A 22,451-nucleotide genomic window follows, 5' to 3' on the forward strand; every position below is an offset into this window, starting at 1 on the left:
TAAAAATTAAAATTTATTGAAAAAATTCAGGAAGTTTTTGGATGAATTTTTTTGAGAGTATGAAATTTTGTATTGTTTCAAAAAACGCGATGTGGTCATTCATTCCGTAGGTTTCAACTGAGGAGAATGTTTTTGGAACGCACATGTAACTTGTCATTCACGGAATGCTCAGTTCGCGAGATCACAACATTTAGTGATAACTTAGATTTATTTTTTTAGTATAACAAGTGACGATTTCCATAAATTTAGCAGGGCAATAACATTTAATCCCACATAATTTTATTGTAAAACACACAATACGTAATCGCTGCTAATTTTATCTGTGTGATGCAAGAGGTTTTGATCTTAGAGAAACACGAAGGTAGGCAGTGTAAGCTCTCATACCCAAAATTTAGTCATGCTTTTATCTTTTATCTGCCTCAAAACTCATAATATTTTATTTTTTCTTTGAATCAAGTACTTATGATGTTTTTAGCAATCTTTTCTCAAGTCTAGAGCTGTATGAAGAAATGAATTCAGTCAATTTTTCTCAAATAGTACTTACTTCACCATGCTTTGTAAGTGGACTTTAAACCAAATTTCTCTGATAGAAAACGAAGCGTTCAGAGTGTAGATACATCTCATTCCACGACGATTCACTGAATGCAAGAAATGAGTTGAGATAAAAGATGTTTTACGCACTGCAACAGCTGGTAATTCTGATTATAATTACCGTCTCCATTGGCCTACGAGGAGGAGAAACACCAATCCTTTTGTTTACACCAATCATAGGAAAGCGCTCATTCTTACAAGCTCTATTAATGCCCACTTTGACTGCCTACTTTGGGAAGTATTAAATCTTTTCAAGCTCTCCTCTGTAAATGTTACTGCCGAATGCTTATCTTAATTCTTTTCTGTTTAGGTCCATGCGTCCAGAAATTGCTTAGTTAGTCTGTGTGCTGCGCATGGCGGCTTACATCAATCGCACTCTTATGTCAGGAGACGGACCAGCAATTAGAGGTCCTGTTCTATCTTCCGATATGAAGTACAAGGATTGCTCACCATTACAGACTTTTGTCAGTGCCAAAAGGAAAATCAATGATATATTTGTTGAAATCAGTGATTTTGTGCAGGAAACAGCTAAATATGTTGAAGGTAAGATTCTCTTTTCCTTTCTCTACCTATCTTGGCAGTTGTAGGTAACACAAGAGATCCTTCTTATATTAATCCATTTTCTTCATATCACGAGTATCCTCGTCTGCGCGCGCCTAGGACATATCTCAGCTGATGAGTTAACTCGCGCCATCTGTCAGCGTTGCAAGGCTTGAAATGCTATCTATCGGAAAAGCCAAAAAAGAAAGGACCCAAACAATCGCGTAGCAACGCCGATAGATGGTGCAAATTAACTCCTCAACTGAGATATGTTCCAGGAGCGCGCTGGCGAGTATACTTGTCAAATGAGGCACATTTGTCAATTAGTTTTTGTCATCCTAGTAAGAATCACTCTTTGCATCCAGTGGCAGTACTTACTTACCAATTCTTTTTCTGTATTTACTCATCGTTTGTCAGGAACAAGGTCACAGGATCTATTAAGTTACCCTATAAGCAGTTATGTAATCTGTGTACCTACAAAGCAGCCATGCAACATGCACGCTCAAAGTACAGTTATGTAATCTGCACAGACCTGCCACGTCCCATCTCGGGCCGTGGTACCAGTTTTTATGCCCGGGCCCCATGACTGCCACCAACTCCACCCCCACCCCTCCCCCTCCCACCACCAGAAAAATAATTTGTAATACCATGAACATGGATGAGGTTAGAGTAAAGATAAAGTGAATAAATGCTCCTTACTTTTAAAGAGATAAGTACATATAGAAATCACCACTGTAGCACTTTCGCCCCCGCAATGGGGTCCAGGCCTCAAACCGAGAAAACATTGAGGCCTCTGCTCCTGCCATGTCATTTCGTGTTGAAAGAGATGATCAGACACGGAAATTCATATCTCAGTCTCAGTGGCGTAGGAAGGGGGGGGCCAGGGGGGGCCTGGCTCCCCCCAAAATTGGAAATAGTATCATCTGGCCCCCCCCAGAAATTCTGGATGGTGCAAAAACACCATCTTTAACGGTAAGTCTCTGTCGCCGTGGCCCGTGAGAGGATGCCTATCTTCCGAATTGAAGGAGAAAGCTATGTAAAATGTTTCCCAAAGTTTCCCGCAGAGCGCAACACAATTACCTCTAATTAACGAGGAAAAATCAGAGTGTAAAATAAAATTATGAATCAATGAAATTTATCACTCTTAATGCACATAGTTTTTACTTAAAATCTCGCGCTCGAACGGTTAGTTTTTTCTTCTCTGTTCATTATTCAGTTGAATTGCTCTAAAAAATCTGGATGCAATCGATTTTTTTCTAATTCATAATTCATATCTTTATTTTTTGGTACATGACAAATGCTCATTCGTTCATAGTTACGTCTTGCTCATTATATTATATTTTACTTTGCATGGGCTTTTCCTAATACAGAACAATGATTCTGGCATTCACTAAACATTTATTTCGCAATTTTCACACAAATGAGTGGTTAAAAGTGAGAAAATAAATGGAATAACCTGTTGAATGCAACAATTTCAAAGTATTTTAACCTTAAAATGCATAAAACTGGGTGAATTTTATGCAGAAATTGAAGGAAGATTAACGCCACAAGTGCCTCGAGATGCGCTCAAATAGAGTTAAAATTTCAAAAATTTTCCGGGGGAGGCCCCCCGGACCCCCCGCTGACCTGGGGGGTATTCCATACCCCCCAGACCCCCCGGTGGTGGGGGGCCAGGCCCCCCCCAGCAAAATGGCCTAGCTACGCCTATGCTCAGTCTGTCATTTGGACAGAATACTTGAGATCACATAATTGGATTGAAGTTGAGGATGCCCAGACTAGAAACTATTAGCATCAGACGACGGAAGATAATGAAACACAGTAATTTTAAACAATCATTCCATACTTAAAATCTTGAAAATAGATAGATGCTAGATCGTCAATTATATCTTTGTGGCTCCTAGGTAATAGTAGTTTTGCTGGCCTAGATGGTTCCCAAAGTTTTGGGGTAGTAGGTGAATCTCTCTGTTTCCTACCTTACACAAGATCAAACTCATAAAAATTGCTCAGCCGAAAATATTAGGCTGGAGGCTTAAAAATTGAATCTCATAGTGTGCGTAATCGTCCTGTATTGAATAACAGAGACCTTCACCAGACATACTCTGATAAATTGACGTAAATTTAAAACATAAAGCGTGCTGTGGATCTACTGTAAATCACTCTTTGATTACCCTAGTGTAGCTGAGAGCAATCTAATTAATTTTCTTGAAGTATTTTTTGCCTAATTTATTTGTTTATTTTCTTTTTTTTCTAGCAATTGATAGAGATGAAAAAATAATTCATAAGCCAGAGGTTGAACTAGTGAGTGGCTATGTGTCAAAGGTCAGAGCAATTCAGGACATACTGTCCAGGAATCACATGAAAGTCGTTTTCTTTGGGCGGTAAGTTGAATTGAATCTTTTTTTCCCTAAAAAAGGCACTACTAAAATTTGCAGGGTGCTTAAAGATCCTATTTTTTTAAGTTACCCTTCAGGAATTACTTAATTACAATCAGAGATAAACACAGTTATATGTTGCCTGGATCGAAATATGAAAATTATATTTTAAGATGTCTGATTAAAGTACTTAAGTAAATCAAATATTTAACTCATTATCAGCCCAGCTTGTGATTTTATATAAGTTATACAGCAGTAGGCAGTGTCATGAAATCTATTTACAGTATAATAGTATAATATTAATATTTTAGGTTTTTTTTCTATCCTGAAAGCGTGAAATACCCAAAGACAGAAAATTTTAACTCATGTATGAATGCTTAATTGAAAAATGTTAATATTTGTTCCTCTCTTGTCACAGAACAAGTAATGGTAAAAGCAGTGTAATCAATGCTATGCTTCGAGACAAAGTTCTTCCAAGTGGCATTGGGCATACAACCAACTGTTTTTTGCAAGTTGAAGGCTCTGACAATGGCGAATCTTACCTAGTAACGGAAGCAAGCCCTGAAAAGCAAAACGTTAAGGTAAGGAGTATAACCAATACTATGAGCACAACCACTTCCTCAAGTATTATGTATATCCAGAACTTTGTAGAGTTTTAATTTTGGGAATCCTAACAGAAAACGCCAAAAGGGGTGGAAAAAATTAAAATAATCTGCAGGTCAACCACTTGAATCCCACAAACGAGGATTCTTGACCCTCACAAAATTGGTGCCAGCACAGGCTACAGACAGTATTCTCAGCCTGTAACATTTTTCCCTGTTATCCCACTAATGGACGGATGGATGATTGTAGAAAGATAAATGATTAGTACTATCTATTGGTAGTGAGAATAACCACACCTTGGCGTTCATAGATTGACTGCGGTTCGCAGTCATTGTAAAAAACTGACCTGGTGTTCAAAGGGTTGAAAGAGCAACAGAGTATATTCTCACATTACTTTATCCCCTTCCTATGGTTACCTCCATGAATTACAGTGGTTGAATTTTTTTTTTCCTACCATACATAGGGTGTCCCAAAAGTACTGCCCCTTTTTACGCAGAGGACGAAAGAATGCAGATATTAAAATGCGGTTTGTGTGAGGTTATAGTCCTAGTAATTACCTATAAAACAAGACCAAGTTGAGCTCTGTAGCTTAAAATTTGACTGAGATACAGCATTTTGAAAATGACGTGTCAAGGTGGCGCCTACAGGATTTTCAACATTTTTTACGAAAGAAAAAACCAAGTTTAAGAATGAAACGGTTTTAAAAAGAAAAAGAAGCAGCCAGAAACATATGGCAACACTGTGTTTTAGGCGGCATTTGGCAACGTGTAAGCACCCCTATGCAGACCAACGACAGGATTAATAAACGTGTCCGCTAGTGCCATCCAAGTTGGTCAAGCTTTCCCGTCACGTCAGTCAGAGTTCATCCCTTTGTCGTTTTGGAAGTTTCTTTCGCGATGAGTACCGAATTAAGAAAAGAACAACACCACGTTATTCGTTATTGTTTTCGTCGAGGAATGTCAGTAAAAGATACTTCTAATGAAATGAAAGGCGTGTATAAAGACGACTGTTTGGACAGAAGTAGCATTGGTCGTTGGTTTAAATCTTTTTCTGGCGGCCGCGAATCGGCGGAAAATCTCGCGAAACCGGGCCGACCGTCTACCTCCACCACAGACGAATTAATCGGCACCGTTGCTGCTGTTGTTCGAGGAGACCGTCATTTATCCTTGCATAAGTTTCAGGTGTTGCTTGACATCTCAAAAAGTTCATTGCACCGGATCTTAAAGGACCACCTGCAGATGCGTCGTGTCTGTTCGTCCTGGGGTTCGTCCGTAAAAAATGTTGAAAATCCTGTAGGCGCCACCTTGACACGTCATTTTCAAAATGCTGTATCTCGGTCAAATTTTAAGCTACAGAGCTCAACTTGGTCTTGTTTTATAGGTAATTACTAGGACTATAACCTCACACAAACCGCATTTTGATATCTGCTTTCTTTCGCCCTCTGGGAAAAAAGGGGCAGTACTTTTGGGACACCCTATGTATGATGCTTAAGTAAAGATGCTGCTTTCCTTTCTGCTCATTTTTTTCTTAAAATGTGTCTTGACTTTTAAGAGCATGAATACTGCAGTACACAGCATTGCAAATGTAAGATTGTAAAAATCTGGCAGTTAATTTTAATTTTTATAAAAACATTCTTGAGAGATGATTTGACAAGGTAATACATAGTAACTTTCGTTTATTTCAGTCTGTTTCAAACTTGGCGCATGCATTGTGTGAAGAAAAGCTGAACGAGAACGAGCTTGTACGCGTTTTCTGGCCAAGAGATAAATGTCTCCTCCTTCGTGATGATGTTGTTTTAGTTGATTCACCAGGGATTGATGTCACTCCTAATCTGGATGACTGGATTGACAAACACTGTCTTGATGCTGATGTCTTCGTTCTTGTTGTCAATGCAGAGTCAACGCTCATGGTCACTGTAAGTACATATTTTAACAGCGTGGTCCACAACCACGTATCTTGTTTGCGGTGTTTGAAAATCTCCGCTTCTATATTATTGTTTTAAAAGAGAACAAATTGACATCATTCCTCTAAGTTTTTGCAGAATTTTCTTCGCACAGAGAAGGAAAATCATGGCAGTTTTAAGAATTGTTGTTGAGTAGTTTTTCGTTCGAAAAATAAAGTATGACAGGAAGTCTGTGACTTTGCAAACCAAGATTTGTGGTTGGGGACTTACACCATTGATTTAGCTCTTACAACACTCAGAATCTTGAGGCACACCATCTAGTTCAATGTACCTGTGCCTTCAATATCCTTCGAAGATAAACTTTTTCTGGTCGGGAGTAAGTAAAAAAATCTTTTGTCATTTGGAAAACAAATTTCTCAGAGCTTATCATAGATCATAAAGCTAAATCCTTCAATAGGGTTGCCATAGTCAGGGAATACCCTGAAATGTCAGGGAATTTTAAAGTTAGGGTAAAGCTGAAAATGCCAAATGAAAATGGTCAAGTTACCTTTTCCAGAATAGGTTTGTCATTTGGAACAAAAAAGTATGCTTGGCAACTATTTTATTTAAATTATGTCTTTCTAACCATCCTACATATCATTAATGTAATTTCACCAAAATACGTCAGGAAAATTCATTTTCTAAATTCTGGGGCAACAAAAAAAAGTAAAAATCTTGCTTTTAGTTATCATAGTCATTTTAATACTTCATCCAAGATTAATCACTTTTCATTTTAATTTTTTCAGGAAAAGAATTTCTTTCACAAAGTGTCGACAAAGCTCTCCAAGCCGAATATATTCATTCTTAATAACCGGTGGGATGCCTCTGCATCAGAACCAGAATTTTTAGAGCAAGTAAGTATAATTATGTGTCGTTTTATAATTAAATGTCTCTCCTCTTACTGACTGTTTGAGTTGCCCATCGCTTGTGTTAGAAAATTTCAGATGCCCAAGAATGATTTCTCTGTGAAAGATTAATAGTCATTCTTGCCCGTTCGCCAAAATATGTCAGTCTTTAAAGTGCCAACAATTTCAGCTAAGCTTAATTTACTAACTTCATTTTATTTGATGCCGTTTTTAATTGCCTATTCTACCATTGTTAGCCTATGGAATGAATCATATTTTTATTCTTACTCATTTAACAATGTTACAACTTGCAGGTTCGAGCTCAACACACGGAGAGAGCGGTAGATTTCCTGACAAAAGAACTGAAAGTTTGCTCAGCAAAAGAGGCCAAGGAAAGGATTTTCTTTGTCTCGGCTAAAGAAGTGCTCCAGGCCAGATTGCAGGAACAGAAAGGACAGCAGCTACATAGTGAGTATTTCTGTTGAAAAAAAGTGTCACTCGGGTTATGGTCATTAAACTATAAAATTATTCTAAATTATGGATATCGTCTTTTTTTATTGTGTCATTCTAAAGTATTTAGTGAGCTCTGCGTATTGTTTTTTCTCCAACACTTTTCATTATCAGGAGCTCAGAAAGAAATTATTTCAAAAGTGCAAAAAATTAGGGTAACTGAACATGAGGTTTGAACTACTTGCTCGTTGCTTTTGAATTTGTGTTTTGATCGCGTTTTCCTGTGTCAAAATATCAATATGGCACCAGAATCCGCAGTGGGAGAATACAGAGTAATCTTACCGTTAGTTGCTGACCAGCAAAAGGTTGTAGGCTAAGCCAGGCAACTTAAGAGACTTCTGTTGTCAGCGTATGAACCTACTTGTCGAATTTCCTCAACGTTGCATCGGCCAAGATCCTTTCTTTCAGATTTTTTCTTCTTGTACCAAAAACTGTAAAAATCAGCTGTTTTTAAATCAACTCCTGTAATTCCAAACTGACCCATTACCAAGACTAAGAAACTCAATTCACTTTATGGTTTTAAAAAAAAAATACTAGATGCCTTTTTGGAGTCCTAAGACCATCTCCTCAGTATGCAGTTTGTTCCTTCTTGGAAAGGAGCAAAAAGACGGAGAGAAGTGATTTGGTTTTCAAATGTTAAATGGGTTAAGTTTGTCACTCCTGATACTGATCTAGTGTCGACAGCTCACTATTCATAATCTGTTCCAGTTTTGTTTTATTTACGAAGATTGCCCGTTTCAAAATTTTTTATTGGTTAAGAAAGTCGTCCTTGTATTCAAGTATGACAATTTAAAGGAATTAAAACGGTAAAGGGTATTTGTGAGTTGATCTGCTAGCACAAAGCCCCTTCATGTATTTGATTTCTCGAGCTAAGATTTTGTGTTATTTTTCAGGTGGTGCCTTAGCAGAAGGATTCCCTACAAGATACCTGGAGTTTCAAGGATTTGAGGAAAAATTCGAAGAATGTATTTCAAAGTCTGCCATACAAACCAAGTTCCATCAGCACTCAAAGAGAGGGAAACTGGTTGCAGAGTGAGTTTTTATTTTAACTCAAATTTTACAGTTTGAGAAATACTTTTATTTTCTTTTGAGTAATATCAGGTAACAGAAATGTTTTTTTTTAAGGTGTTGATTCATACCTGAAGCATGCCTAGTTAAGGTGATTGGATGGACGCTATATTCTGTGTCAGAGCATCAATTGGTTCCATTTTTTCAACCACACTTTCTAGAATTTTGAGATTGCAATTCTGTTGTCAGGATACTGAAGAATTTACCTACCAATTTTGACAAACAAATTCAAAGTAAAAAATGCGAGATTTTTAAAAGGAAAAATATCCCATTCTAGGGCAGTTTCAATATCAGTATCGAATGCGATATTTTTCCTCTAGAAAAACCACGCCTTTATTTTGTTGAATTTGTTTGTCAAAATTGGTAAGTGAATTTTTTAGTCTCCTGACAACAGAATTGCAATCTCAAAATTCAAGAAAAATGACGAGTAGCTGAAAAAAAGGAAACAATCGACGAAAGGAAATACTTGACTATTATGATAGGGTCCTAGAAGAAGCATTAGAAAATAGATCAAAATAAATTAGTGGCAATGGACCCCTAAACAAGGTTCAAATTTAAACCGTCTAATGTGTAATTCCTCTTCAAAATTTCATGAAGAACACAATCTGTGCAACAAAAATCATTGAAATCAACTCCTGACCGAGATATTAACATTTTTATTTAGCCTTGGTTTTGGAAAAATTTGAATTCCCTGCTCACAAGAAAATTCAGAGCATACGTTGATGAAATTGCGCACTAAAACGGTTTTTGCAAGTTTCTCAATAAGCAGCGTTCCTTCACGAAATTCGTATTTTTTGAAGTGTCTCATCTTTATGAACTACCACCTTTACAAGGTTGCAGAATCTCCAAGCTGCCATATTTTCACATGCCCGCCGGCCAGGTTTCCACACTTTTCTCATCGGTTTTCCATCGAATTTCCTACCAATTTAAAGAAAGATGACCTCTTTCTTCTGTTTTTCTATCATTTTCGACCTTTGACCATTCAAAATGTTCCCTCTTTTTTCACATTGCTGGGGGCTTTTCCAAATTTTTACGTGCCAGGACGGATGCATGATCGAGCATTTCCTGCACCCCTGCACCTTTAAATGCCTTAAATATTTGCAATACCCTACTGGACTGATTTTTTTCTTTCTTTCTCCTCAGTGATGTAAAGAATGTAATGGAAACCGTCCACGAACGGGCGCAACAACAAAAAACAGAGCTAATGAATAAGAAGAAAGAAGTCAATGATAAACTGAATCACACTGAGCAACAAGTGCAGTTGATCACAATTGAAATGAAGAAGAAAATTCATCATATGGTCGAAGATGTGGAAGAAAAGGTAAAATTCAGCTTGCTGTTTTTGAAGTTCTCAATGAAATTCTGAAAAAATTTAACCTAACCTTAAATTACCAGCCAGACAGACATACTGCTTAAAAAGTGGTAGTCCAAAGAAGGCAGAATAAAGGACCCTGCACGCTCCCTACAGGGATATGTACCACGATCGATTTCCAATTTTTTTATTGCATTAAACTATTCTATGGATGCTGTTCAAAAGTTTTCATTTCGCCGACTTTCTATGAGGCACCGTTTTCACACAATCCGCAAATTCCGTGATGGAAGTTTTGATAATGGCTTGAATAAGAGAGAAAAGTGCAGCGATGAACGAGTCGAGAATATCTTCCTATCTTTTAGCATTCGCTGAAAACAAGGAAAACCTAGCAGTCCTATCTCAGATTCTGCACGCCTTTTCATTTCATCATCCAAATCAGATTCTTTCTCTCTCCGATTCTTTGCCTTACCAATCATTGGGGAAAAGTGTGCAAGGTCCTTTCTTTAATTCATGAATCATCATTTAACCTAACTTGAAATTTATTCAACAGTCTTTTTGTAAAATTAATCAAATTGAATTTATGACAATTCTCTAACCAAGTGGTGGTAAGCGGAAAGGAACCAAATCCAATTCAGTGTTCTGCCGAATGCTGTTCAATTTTACTCTTGAGAGCTCTAAGTATTCTATCACCAGTCGCCAAAGAACCCAAATTTTTATTTTTGAAGAGATCCAGATAAAAGAGAATGAGCCCTATAGTTTTCCTAAAACTTGAAAACCAAGTATCAGGAGCCACTGTTTTTTCGCTTGCAATGCTGTATACCTGTGTGCATTTTATGACTTATAAAATGCGGCTGTTTAGTAGTTAAAATTTCACACCATGAACATTATCTGACTCAATACATTTTCGGACGTTGTTTCGTTCTTTTCAATGTTTCTATTCTTAATTCACAGGTGTCCAAGGCCCTGTACGAAGAAATTAGGCGATTAAATGTCTTGGTGGATGAGTTCAATCAACCATTCCACTCAGATCCTTTGGTTTTGAACGTGTACAAAAAAGAGCTTCACTCTCATGTTGAAAGTGGCCTTGATAGCAATTTGCGAGGACGCCTTTCAACTGCTTTGGCAATGAACATTGACAACAGTCAGCGCGAAATGACAGGTGAATTATAGCACCATTCCCATAATATAAGATTGCTCCAGATATTTTGGTATTGTTAGTAATTCTCTATTGCTACAAGATAGCTTTCAAACTTCAATCTGTGCAAATCTTTTGATGTTGCAAAACTTAATTTTTTTTTACTTTTCAAGTTCTTGAAAATACTCATTTGGTTTTCAAGGAAAGTTTTCTTGAAGCCAAATAAATCACACAAATTATAAAGAAATGCGCTGGAGGCTAAATATTTTTACTTTTTGATGTGATGCCTTTCACCCTCTCAGTCTTACAAGCTATGAAAATGCTCCTTTCTGTGTACTGATATTAAGAAGAGCAGGGCTAAAAAGTGAATTTTTCAGCAGTTTTTTTCGCGTTTCCCAGTGAATTTGTTTCAACGTTAGATTGACAAACAAAAAGATCCCTCTTCACCTTCCTGAATAGAAAAATGAATGCATCCCTTCAATTAGCAAACTGACGTTAGACCATTTCCTCCCTCAATTATTATTTTCTTTAATCATTAAACTAATGTCGGGCTATTTTCTCCTGAATGTGCTCGCAAAAGTGCTAAAAAATTTATTTTTAGTGCCTCTTTCCTCAAAATTGACACATAGAAAGTACACACTTCTTTTAAAACTTATTGCATTCAGAAAGAACATCACATTAAAAAAATAAATAAAGTTAGCGGCAGCAAAATTTGTACTTATTGCAAAAGAATTGATCCCTAAAACTTTACTTTTAGCATTACAGCATCAATGAATTTTATGACGAGACTTGCAGTAATTTTTATACTTAAAACTTACAAGCATGCTATTCGTGTACCTCATCCAGTCACTGAATGTTTTGATAGTGTCACAAAATAAGTGGAAATAACAATTTTTTTTCCTTTTCCCACAGATCGAATGGCTTCCTTACTACCTCCTCAAAAGAAGCAGCTTTCCATGACTGTGCTGCCGAAGCGGGAACCATTTGAAATCTTGTATAGGATCAATTGTGATAATTTATGCTCCGATTTCAAAGAAGACCTTGAGTTTAGATTCTCCTGGGGCATCGTGTCCCTCATACAAAGATTTGTCGGAAACAAGGACAAAGCAAATGCAATCGCCCTCCAGAATTACAACTATACACCAATGGTATTAATGTTTTGCAGTTGTTTGACGTCTATTTTTCATTATAACCACAGTTTAGTTTGGAAGAGAAATTTGAGTTTTCTCGTTAATTTTCTTTTTTTTTTTTCGTATTCTGAGAGCATCATTTTTGCATGATTTTGTAAATTGAGGAGGCCAATTGCCTTACAAAATTGAATATTTGTTTGGAAATGCACCATATCCTTTTTTTCTTAAATTCTTTCCTGAGCCTCTTTTCGAAAAATCTAATTATTCTGAAATTGCCTTTCTTCTATACTACTGCACTGAGGAAAATGCTGTATGAGCCTTTAGATGTCGCCAAACCTTCCTCCACAAATCATGAATTTGCAGGAAAATTTCAAGTATTTTGCTTCCAAATTTTTAGCAAATTTTGTTTGTAATTTGATCTAAAATGTCTGAAAATTGTAAGGAATAATATTTATAACTTTCCTCAAGAATAAATATTTTCTGAGAGGAAATTTGGTAACATTCAAATGTGCACACAGCGTTCTTCTTTAGCACGGCAGTCCAGGAAAATTATTTTAGGTGTTAGGATGAAATCACTTGCTAGCTAATTGAGCATTCATGTTTGTCTTCTGTTTGCCTATTTATTTAGGCTTGCCAAGAAAGTTTAGTTAAGATAATTATATCGCATTCAACTGTGTGCATTAATTCATCTTTGTGGTTTCTCCGTCTGTTTTTTTTTTTTCAAAGGATGTAGGAATGTTTATTCATTCAATTAACATATTTTTTTATTTGTGTCAGGTTTCAACACCTCCTGCAATTCAACCAAGCAACATGCACTCTACAATTCCTTTCATTGACTCCTCCATGTCGGCAGATGATTGGTCAGTCATTTCTCGTTTAGCCATGTTATCATCCATCGGGTCTCAAAGTACAATGGGTGGACTTCTTATCGGAGGAGTTGTAAGTGGAAACTCTTTTCTCCTGTAGGAACACATGATAACAAAGGAAGTTATTCCTGTTCCTGTTTTCTGTAGGATACAGGACCTTCCATTCCTTAAGTTATCATCATAATATTGTGTCTTTGTTGCACCAAATTTTCTCCAACTGATTTCTAAAAGTGGCAGAAGAAAATGAAAATTCAAGAGCGAAGAAAATATGGACAAAAGCTGTTAGGAAACTGCATCATAGAACAACAAATGTATTAACGAAATTAGAAATGATCCCTGAAATGATAAAATTCCCACAGAGTCTGATCATAAAATTTGAAGCGATTTTATTTAGTTTGGTGATTTAAATAAAAATAACAACAGTTTTGAATCCATATGTTTGGCTCAGCACTGACAAAGGGGCGTGTCTCTATTTCCATATGAGCCCCAGAAAGTGCATAGTTTTAAGGAGCAAAGGGCTCAGGTGGAAATTGAGATACACCCTTACGTCAGAGGAGCGACAATCTTTACCTCATAATTTTAATTTTTGCCTTTATGAAAGAGATACCTCACAATTTTAATTTTGCGCTTATGAAAGAGAAAAGTGTAATTAATTTTGTGGTCTTCCTTTGGGACAGCTGCTGAAAACAGTCGGATGGAGAATAATTCTAGTCACTGGAGCAGTTTACGGTTGCTTGTATCTCTACGAAAGATTAACATGGACCAACAAAGCTAAAGAGCGCCTGTTCAAACGACAGTATGTAGATCATGTTTCCCGAAAGCTTGGTGTTATCGTAGACTTAACATCTGCTAATTGTAGTCATCAAGTTCAGCAGTAAGTAATCCTTTTTTTTTCTTTATACATATTACATATTATTTAGTACACATATCGATTGTAGAACTGCAGAAACGTGCATCTCGGTTTGCAACACTGCAGACTTCCTGTCATAATTTTTTTTTTTTTTTTTTTTACGGAAAAGTACTCTGTGACACTTCTTGAAAACTTTTGTCATTTTTCTTCTCTGTACCTATAAAGAATGTTCTCTGAAAATTTCAATCAAATTTCTTGGTTTTTTCTCATTGGATAAAATAAAATAGGAGCAGATATTTAGAAACACTGCAAACAAGATATATGCACATTTTTGTAGTTTCATTATCAATTCATTCTCTGCCATCTACTATTTGGCTGACTTCATTAAAAAGTTACAATATAAAGGTCCTTGGGAGTCTCCCGAAACTCCAATTTGAAATTCAGTTACAACTGCTTAGAGAAGCGTTTTACAGACGTTTTTGCATAAAATACTCATTGGGAACTATTAAAAGAAAGTTGGCTAAGGATGGTTTAAAGTTTGCCATTCAGAAAACTTTGTTTAGAGTAATAGCTTTTCAAACTTTTTACCCTGTATTTAGTGAACCTGGTATTTTTTGAGTAACCATCACGTTAAGAAGGAAGAAAGAAAAAAGTAAAAATTATTGAGAAGAAAAGTAGACCGATACTCATTGCTGTTTAATCTGTACGTAATTGTCGGACTATAATGCACTTGTATGCCTTCTATTGCTGTAATGATTCGCCAAATTGGCCACAGATTTCTCATTGGAATACACAATAATCTTTCCTATAAAAAACCAAAATTCTAATATTCTTACCCAGCCATCTTGCTCTGAAGTTCTTTTTCCTGTAGGCATTCTAGTGTAATATGTGTGGTTTCCTTTTTTCAGAGAGCTTGTGAGAACGTTCGCTCGCTTGTGCCAACTGGTCGACGAAACAACAACTGAACTCCGTGATGAAAACAACACGTTGACTGAAAGATTAGAATACTTAGAAACAGCGGCAAGTGCAACTAAAATTCTTCGTAATAAGGCTATTTACGTCGCTAAAGAGTTGGCCATGTTCGATGATGCTTATCTTGGCGGCTCCCAGTGAAATTTGCACTGTGCTAGAATTTAGTTACCCCTAGTCCGTTGCCAACCTTTCGAAACAATACTAACACCTGAGCAAAATCTAGTTGTTAACCTAGTTGTTATTTGTTATCCTTGGTTTTGAAGTACCTACCTAGCCTCGCTTCTGTCTCACAGGTTAGTGTTATTATTTTATTATCTGGTAAAGTCCCTGATTTTAGTTGATCCAATTTTTGATTGTCCAATCAAATAATTAACCTCAAAGTCGATTATTTTTTTTCTCCGTTTTAGGATAGATTTCTGTTCAGTTTGAGTAAATACATTGTGTTTCAAACGTTTTTGTTTGTTGAGATTTATTCCTATCTCCATTCATTGATCCTTGAAATGGGGTTGTCACAGTCATAACTGTGAAAAACTCTGTGTGGGAAACTGTGAAATGTCAGGAAATTTTAAAAAGTCAAGGAAAACCTGGGACTTTCAGGGAAAAGTTTTTAAATCACCCAGTTTTGCTGCCTAGATTGGCTTTAAAATTTCAAATTAAGTCTTTTCAGCCATCTAGCATGTATTGACAGTGAAACTACCAGGCCACATATCTCGGTTTACAACGTTGCAGACTACCTGCCATACTTTATTTTTTTAATGGAAAACTACTCAACCTCAATCCTTGAAAACCTCTGCAGTTTTTCTTCTCTGTGCGAAGAAAACTCTATAAAAATTTCAAGGAATGATGTTGGTCCGTTCCCCTTCAAATAAATAAAATGTGAGCAGAGATTTTTAAACACCGCAAACAAGATACGCAGTCTGGTACTTTCACCGTCGATATCCTCTAGTGTCAGGTAATTTTATAATTTGTCAGGGAAATCAGAGAATTTGATTTTGTAAATTCTGTGGCATCCCTGTGAAATGAATCGATTCCTTTCAAAAGGTGTGAGCTTCAAAGGTATTGCTTTGGTTCAAAATTTTATGCAACATTCCATTCAATCTGCCGTGACTCGGGAAACATATATGTCTGGAAATTTTTGTTGGTTTTACTAACAGTAAGAAAAAAACTTGTTGAAGACTTTTCAACATTCATACTCTCTGATCTCAGGTGTATTTTGGGCAGTTCTGAAACATAAAAGCAATAAAATGACGTTAAACCCATTTTCAACTAACCCATTAATTCTGAAAGTGATGTCAATATACATCTAAATATTTCAAGAAACTCTCCAAGCATTAAAAGTTTCGAAAAAAAACTAATTAAAAATGATCAAAGCACCATTTTCACAGTAAATACTGTGTACAGAAAATTCAATTCTTAACAACTTGTATTCATGATCACAACAGCACAAGCAAACAACTTGCAAGTTGCAAATGGCAAGTATACTGCAGCAAGTCAGGTTTGCACACGCGATGAAATCCAAAATAGATAAACAAAAATTTCACGAACTGACCAGTGTTCCACATCTTTTCGTTTCACCACATCGAAGTGCCTTCAATTGATCAATTATGCAATTTGCCATGCTCCAAGGGTTCATTGCACTGTTATCGTTGCCATGGTTACCGGTGCTATGTTTAGATACAGTGTTTGGGGTTATGTTTTCATTGAGACGCTATGTGTTTTTGCTGTGTTTTCTCGAATTATTTGCAACTGAATCGTAATTTTGCAGGATTTTTTTCATAAAATTGGTAAACTCATGGCAGTAAGAACTTTAAACTTCAAACTCTAATGTTTGTGTGATCAATATCTAATATCTACAGTATCATTCCTGTACAGAGTTTCTGTCATAATGCAATCTTCCCTCGCGCTCGAAGTTTTAATGTATCTGAACTCTTACTATTTTGGTATGTTTGCTCTCTGTGAAGTGATGTGCGGCATATTCAAAGTTATCCACTTGCCTTACTCGACAGGAACAATTTTCATGGAGTTCTTCCTGCTTTTATTTCTCAGCTGTGTTGAGGGTCTGAGATTATTTTTTGCTCACAAAGGCAACTTAACGGAAAAATGCAGCACTCTTTTCTTCTCAGTTATTCTTTTGGTGCCATCCACCTTTGGAGTCTTGTACTTCCTCTACTGGCAAACCTATATCTTGCGTTTGGAAGTTATGTTGTGTTACATTCAGTTATGTCTCTTAGCAGTGGAGTTCATACTGTCTCTTGTAAGTTTAAGTTCCTTTTTTAAAAACATTAGCTTTTCTGATTAATTTTCAAGAATCTAGTCATGTCACTGCTACCCTCTTTCCAGTGTCAAGTTTCATATAAAAAACATGGAGAAAAAAAAGAGGCATTTGCATTTCGGGCATCTTGGCAAGAAAAGGCAGCAGTGGAAAAAGTGCCATTCGACTGATCATTTCACGCAATCTGAAATTTTTTCCCGACTCACTTCTGAAAAATTCCCTCACTCTCCCAAATTTTTCAAAGTGATCACCATTTATTTTCCTCTTCAGTTAGTAAATTTCCATTGTAAACCATCCAAAGTAAACTACAGCAGGTTCAGTTTTTTATTTGTATGAAGCAAAGATATTTTTTTATATTTTTAAATATATATTAAAATAAATTAAATAACTTTTTTATTTTTTTTCATTGTTTCCCAAAAACAGCGATATTATTTCAATCAAATCTTTGGAGGGTGGAGCAGAAATTGACTGGAAAGAAAAATTTGCCCAGGAGGGGATGGTTTAACTTCCAAAAATTGTGAAAAATGTCCTGTAATGAAGCAAATCAAAGGTTAAATTTCAAACACTTGAAGAAGGGCATCTGCCCTCTGCTGATCTCTCAAATGGTGCTCTTACTCTAAGAAAGCTTCCTAGGGTAGATCATTTAATGTACTTAAATATTTGTGATCTCTCCCTGTTCCTTTCAAAAACTATCTTTTGATTATTCAAGAATATCTAGAAAGAATCTCCAATTATTGTTAACCCCCCCCCCCCCCCCACCCACTCCAAAGGCCACAGAATACTTCCATCAACTCTACCGTGACAAGGCAGAACTCTGTATGAGCCTTTTGGCGTTGCCAAATTTCCTTTCATAAAATACGAATTTTCAAGTGAACTTTTGAACATTTTTCTTCTAATTTTTCAGAGGACCCCATTCGAAATTTGATTTAAAGTAGGTGAAATTTTCAAGGAAAAACGCTCGTGACTCCTCAAAAATGAACGTTTTTCTACAGGAATTTTGGCAACTCCTGGAGGTGCATGCAGTGTTTTTTCTAAGCACGGAAGAACTGGCAGGTGGATCTTGTGGATTTGTTATATTAGGATCCTTTTGCAGTGCTATATTTTTCAAAGGCCACAACACAGCTTTTATGTCAATATGTGTCAAGAAGTATTCTTTTCAGGTGTGATTCTTATGTCATTATTTTAAGTAATGAAACAACAAAATAACTGTATCAAAGTCTTTCAACTTAGAATTAAGTGCCAGCTTTACTTGTCTTTTTTTGGAGGAGTTATTGATCGTCAGAAGAACAAGGTGTGGATGGAATTTTTTCCTCTTGAAATGATATGCTGAGTCAAAGAATTATTTGACTGAATTCAACAGAGAGGAATCAAGCGAATGTAAGTGAAAAAAGTAAAAATTGATGAGGAGGTTCAAAGTTTTCTTTTGCCATAAGAATCAATGTAAAACATGAACCTTATGTGCACGTTGCGTTGAGGTCGCCTATTATAAATTTTTCTCAGGCTAGATATTTTGGCAGGATGAATAAAAAAATAGTCGACCTCAAACACCTTCATATCTTAAATATTTACTTACAATATGGGGCTTCATTATTCTTGCCCTTGTCTCATTGTCAGTCCAATCAAATGGATGATGAAGTTTAAAGTGAATCAATTCAAGAGACAACTCATTATAAAGCTATCACATTTATTAAAATAAATAACAAAAACAGATGCAGAAATACATCAAGTACAAGGAGAAAGGTACGCAAGTCTATGACAAAGCATTTTTAAAAATGTTCCCTTATACATTTTTTGAGTCTGGTTTTTCGTGTCAAAAATAAAAGAAAATCTCATTCAGGCAAGAATTTCAGCACTAATTTTTCAGAGTGTTATTATTTGTCCAAACATCTACGAATAACACGATTGAAGATTTTATGTTTGAATTTATTATCAAGTTGATAGAACCTCGTACTCCTACTTGAGTTGAAGGCAAAGAAAACATCCTTTTGCCATGAGCTGAGCATGCAATGGAAAATATTTTATAGCTATTTTAAAGATTTGGAATGTAATTTCACAAGAAAATTTTGGTTGAATTTTCTGGCTTCTTTTGGCTGAATTCTCGCCTACACATAATTTTCGGATAAAATTAAATCAGTATTTTGACTGTAAATCCCAGGATCACAACAGAATGCTGGGGAGAGATCTGAGAAAATTTAAAGGAAAAGCCGTGATTATTTGTTTAAAAAAAACCCCTATTTGCGGAATTTTGAAATGTTGCAACTGAGATGCATGGTGTTGAAGTCTAGCAACAGAAGTCTTGCAAGCAAGAAAGACAGGAGTCTAACCGTTTGCCTATTCTTGCCAGTCACGGCGCAAATTACTGTGCGGTCACATCTCTTTCACGTCCAGTAATTCACCCTCCACTCATTCATTGTATGGACCTGTTTAATACAAGAAGGAAACAAAATATTTTTGACTCGGCTCGAGTTGTCTAGTGTAAGGTTTGTCGACCCTACGAAGGTCTCATTTACTCAAAAAAAAAAACATTTCAAAGAAATGTAATGCTCAGGACACTTAAAACTGATGAAGGGATGGTACGATAGGCACATTGAAGATCGGAATTTTTTACAAACATAAGTACAAACATTTCAACATCAAAACATAAAAATTATTGTTTCTTATTTACAAGCATAAAGATTCTTAGTCAAATCGGATGTACATGCTCAAATATAAATGCATCTGTATCTAATAATGCAGTATCAGTCAGTCGTATTAGATATTTACAAAAGATCCTTACGATCTATCAACATCAAAGAGTGAAAATTACCTATTTGTAGGAACTGATAGAATTAATAATATTTTCCCACAAATACAGACACAAAATCATCTTCTAAAGACCCAAGTTTAAGAAAAGTACTATTATTTACACATTAAACTTCATTGACTGAGGTAAAAGCTCCTATAATCTAAAACTCATTGCTTGGTTGCCAAGGACAGTTCACCTGACGGGATGATCAACATTTGAAGAATCTTCTAAGGTTTTACTTTTAGGTCAGGCGTGAAATGTTCCTCGACATAGAGTGTTGTCAAATGGTAGCATGGTGACTTTTCTCCGGAAAAAAGGGTACAAAAGCAGAGCAGGTACGTACTTATTTGTAGAATTCGCTGTTAAAAAATAGGCTCGCAGAAATTGCCTGATGTAAATTAAACGCAACCTTTTGAGTAGGTAACTAAAATTTCATAACTAAAAAATTCAAGGCGACTTTTCACGTGAATCCAAATCGTGCAGGTCACTATCCGGTTAAACTTTAAAATATTTGGCAATCGTAAGAATACCGCGCAATGTAGGTACGCTTGTGCAAAATACCCTGGTAAAAATTGGGAATAGGAGCTGCGTTTCAAAAATTTAGGTACTGTATAATTTTTGGATCGCGAAGCGATCAGGGGCCGTAGTTTCTTGGTTTGTGGTATATAAACTGACAATGAAAATCTTCTCGAAGTTGTCACATTACTCAGTATTCTCGATACTACACGATACAGTTCGATTCTTTAGGTACTTACTTAGTTTCCCAGATTGCAATACGTATTCCCTCTTCAAGACCTCAAACGCGTGGCTGCCAAGCAAATTGCGACAATTTTATTCCCTACATCACTAAAATTCACGTTGAACTGGGTAATTCTTGAAAGGTCACGATTGTAAACGGAGCCGCTGTGTCGCGACGAAGTTTCGTGTACCCATTTTTCACACTCCTCCACTCTAATCAATAATTTCGTCCAAGGATTGACTGAGCTTTATTTAACATTGTCAGCTCCTTTTCGCTGTCTTGTATTATAGCGTCAGCTGACTTTGGTCGCATCATCAATACATCTCATCTAATTTTATGTAATATACCTATAAATAATCCATTCATCAAATAGCTAGGTATCTTTTGCGTGACCGACTCCTTACAGAATAAACTCAAAACCTTCCAGAAACACTTAACTTGTCTAATTTAGATAATTCTAATTTCCAAGGTACCCACATCGAAGACTAAAAAAATTGGTCGTTCTCACGTGCAGTCTTGGACTTTATTGGTCCGCACAAACTATTTCTCTAAACTACTTCATCCGAAGTAAGGAATAGTCGAAATTTTACCTCACAGAAGCTCTGTAAATTATTACAAGTATAGTAAAGTTAGATGAGTAATTGTCGCATAATCATTCTCCATTTCACTCATACGCTTATTGTTAATTTTCTTTCTTTTTTTTCAATTTGATCAAATAACTCAAACTGCCCTATCCTCGTGGAACGACGACATATGGTTGCAATGAGTGACACTTATTGTCATTACAAGTTAAAAAAAAAACGCTTTCCAGCCACAGTGGAAACGAGAGGTAGATTTCGACTAATCGTTTCTGTGAAAACAATTGCGCCTAATGAGCCTGACAGGTCGGAAAATCGTCCCCCTCGAACTTGAGATTTTTCGGATAAGGGGTGGTCTTAGAGGGTAGGTGAAGATAGGTTGTTTTGAAGGCCACGACGAGACGAGTTTTTTGACGTATCACCGACTAAGATCGGACGAGTTTGAAAAATCACCCCCCTTTGGACTTGAGATTTTCTGGATAAGGGGTGGTTTTAGAGGGTAGGTGAAGATAGGTTGTTTTGAAGGCCGCGACGAGACGAGTTTTTTGACGTATCACCGACTAAGATCGGACGAGTTTGAAAAATCATCCCCCTTTGGACTTGAGATTTTCCGGATAAGGGGTGGTTTTAGAGGGTAGGTGAATATAGGTTGTTTTGAAGGCCACGACGAGACGAGTTTTTTGACGTATCACCGACTAAGATCGGACGAGTTTGAAAAATCATCCGACGAGTGAAAATCATCCCCATTAGACTTGAGATTTTCCGGATAAGGGGTGGTTTTAGAGGGTAGGTGAATATAGGTTGTTTTGAAGGCCACGACGAGACGAGTTTTTTGACGTATCACCGACTAAGATCGGACGAGTTTGAAAAATCATCCCCCTTTGGACTTGAGATTTTCTGGATAAGGGGTGGTTTTAGAGGGTAGGTGAAGATAGGTTGTTTTGAAGGCCGCGACGAGACGAGTTTTTTGACGTATCACCGACCAAGATCGGACGAGTTTGAAAAATCATCCCCCTTTGGACTTGAGATTTTCCGGATAAGGGGTGGTTTTAGAGGGTAGGTGAATATAGGTTGTTTTGAAGGCCACGACGAGACGAGTTTTTTGACGTATCACCGACTAAGATCGGACGAGTTTGAAAAATCATCCCCTTTTGGACTTGAGATTTTCCGGATAAGGGGTGGATCGATTTTCACGAAAAAGGAAACTTGATCTAGACCTCATAGCAGTGAAGAACCATGCTTAGTTTCGTTTTGATCGTATCTATAGTTCCGGAAAAAAACGGTCGTAAAGTTTCGTTAGATCCCAGTTATATATATACAAATATATATATATGTATATCG

General features: G+C 36.5%; 2 protein-coding genes across 2 annotated transcripts; both read left to right on the forward strand.

Annotated features, from left to right (window-relative positions):
• Positions 1-147: 147 nt before the first annotated feature.
• On the forward strand, positions 148-15,190 carry Marf (Mitochondrial assembly regulatory factor). The gene is made up of 14 exons (XM_019058778.2): positions 148-361; positions 902-1,134; positions 3,383-3,509; positions 3,922-4,084; positions 5,791-6,021; positions 6,795-6,902; positions 7,208-7,361; positions 8,297-8,435; positions 9,615-9,792; positions 10,735-10,942; positions 11,831-12,066; positions 12,826-12,987; positions 13,592-13,788; positions 14,673-15,190. Exons 2-14 carry the CDS (start codon positions 945-947, stop codon positions 14,875-14,877), a joined length of 2,298 nt encoding a protein of 765 aa, XP_018914323.1. The 5' UTR covers positions 148-361; positions 902-944; the 3' UTR covers positions 14,878-15,190.
• A 141-nt stretch (positions 15,191-15,331) lies between these two features.
• LOC109042175 (transmembrane protein 216-like) lies at positions 15,332-17,758 on the forward strand. The gene has a single exon (XM_019058784.2). The coding sequence runs from the start codon at positions 16,622-16,624 to the stop codon at positions 17,033-17,035; it is 414 nt and encodes a 137-aa protein (XP_018914329.1). The 5' UTR covers positions 15,332-16,621; the 3' UTR covers positions 17,036-17,758.
• Positions 17,759-22,451: the final 4,693 nt, after the last annotated feature.

This window comes from Bemisia tabaci, chromosome 5 (genome assembly GCF_918797505.1).
Source record: "Bemisia tabaci chromosome 5, PGI_BMITA_v3".
NCBI classification, from domain to species: Eukaryota; Metazoa; Arthropoda; class Insecta; order Hemiptera; family Aleyrodidae; genus Bemisia; species Bemisia tabaci.

What these genes read in the sequence shown, in the direction of transcription:
- LOC109042175 (XM_019058784.2), top strand. Translation starts at nt 16,622, where the DNA reads ATGCAATCTTCCCTCGCGCTCGAAGTTTTAATGTATCTGAACTCTTAC.
- Marf (XM_019058778.2), top strand. Translation starts at nt 945, where the DNA reads ATGGCGGCTTACATCAATCGCACTCTTATGTCAGGAGACGGACCAGCA. An exon ending in TCGAAGATGTGGAAGAAAAG is followed by an intron (nt 9,793 to 10,734) that starts GTAAAATTCAGC and finishes CTTAATTCACAG; the next exon opens with GTGTCCAAGGCCCTGTACGA. An exon ending in GACTTCTTATCGGAGGAGTT is followed by an intron (nt 12,988 to 13,591) that starts GTAAGTGGAAAC and finishes CCTTTGGGACAG; the next exon opens with CTGCTGAAAACAGTCGGATG.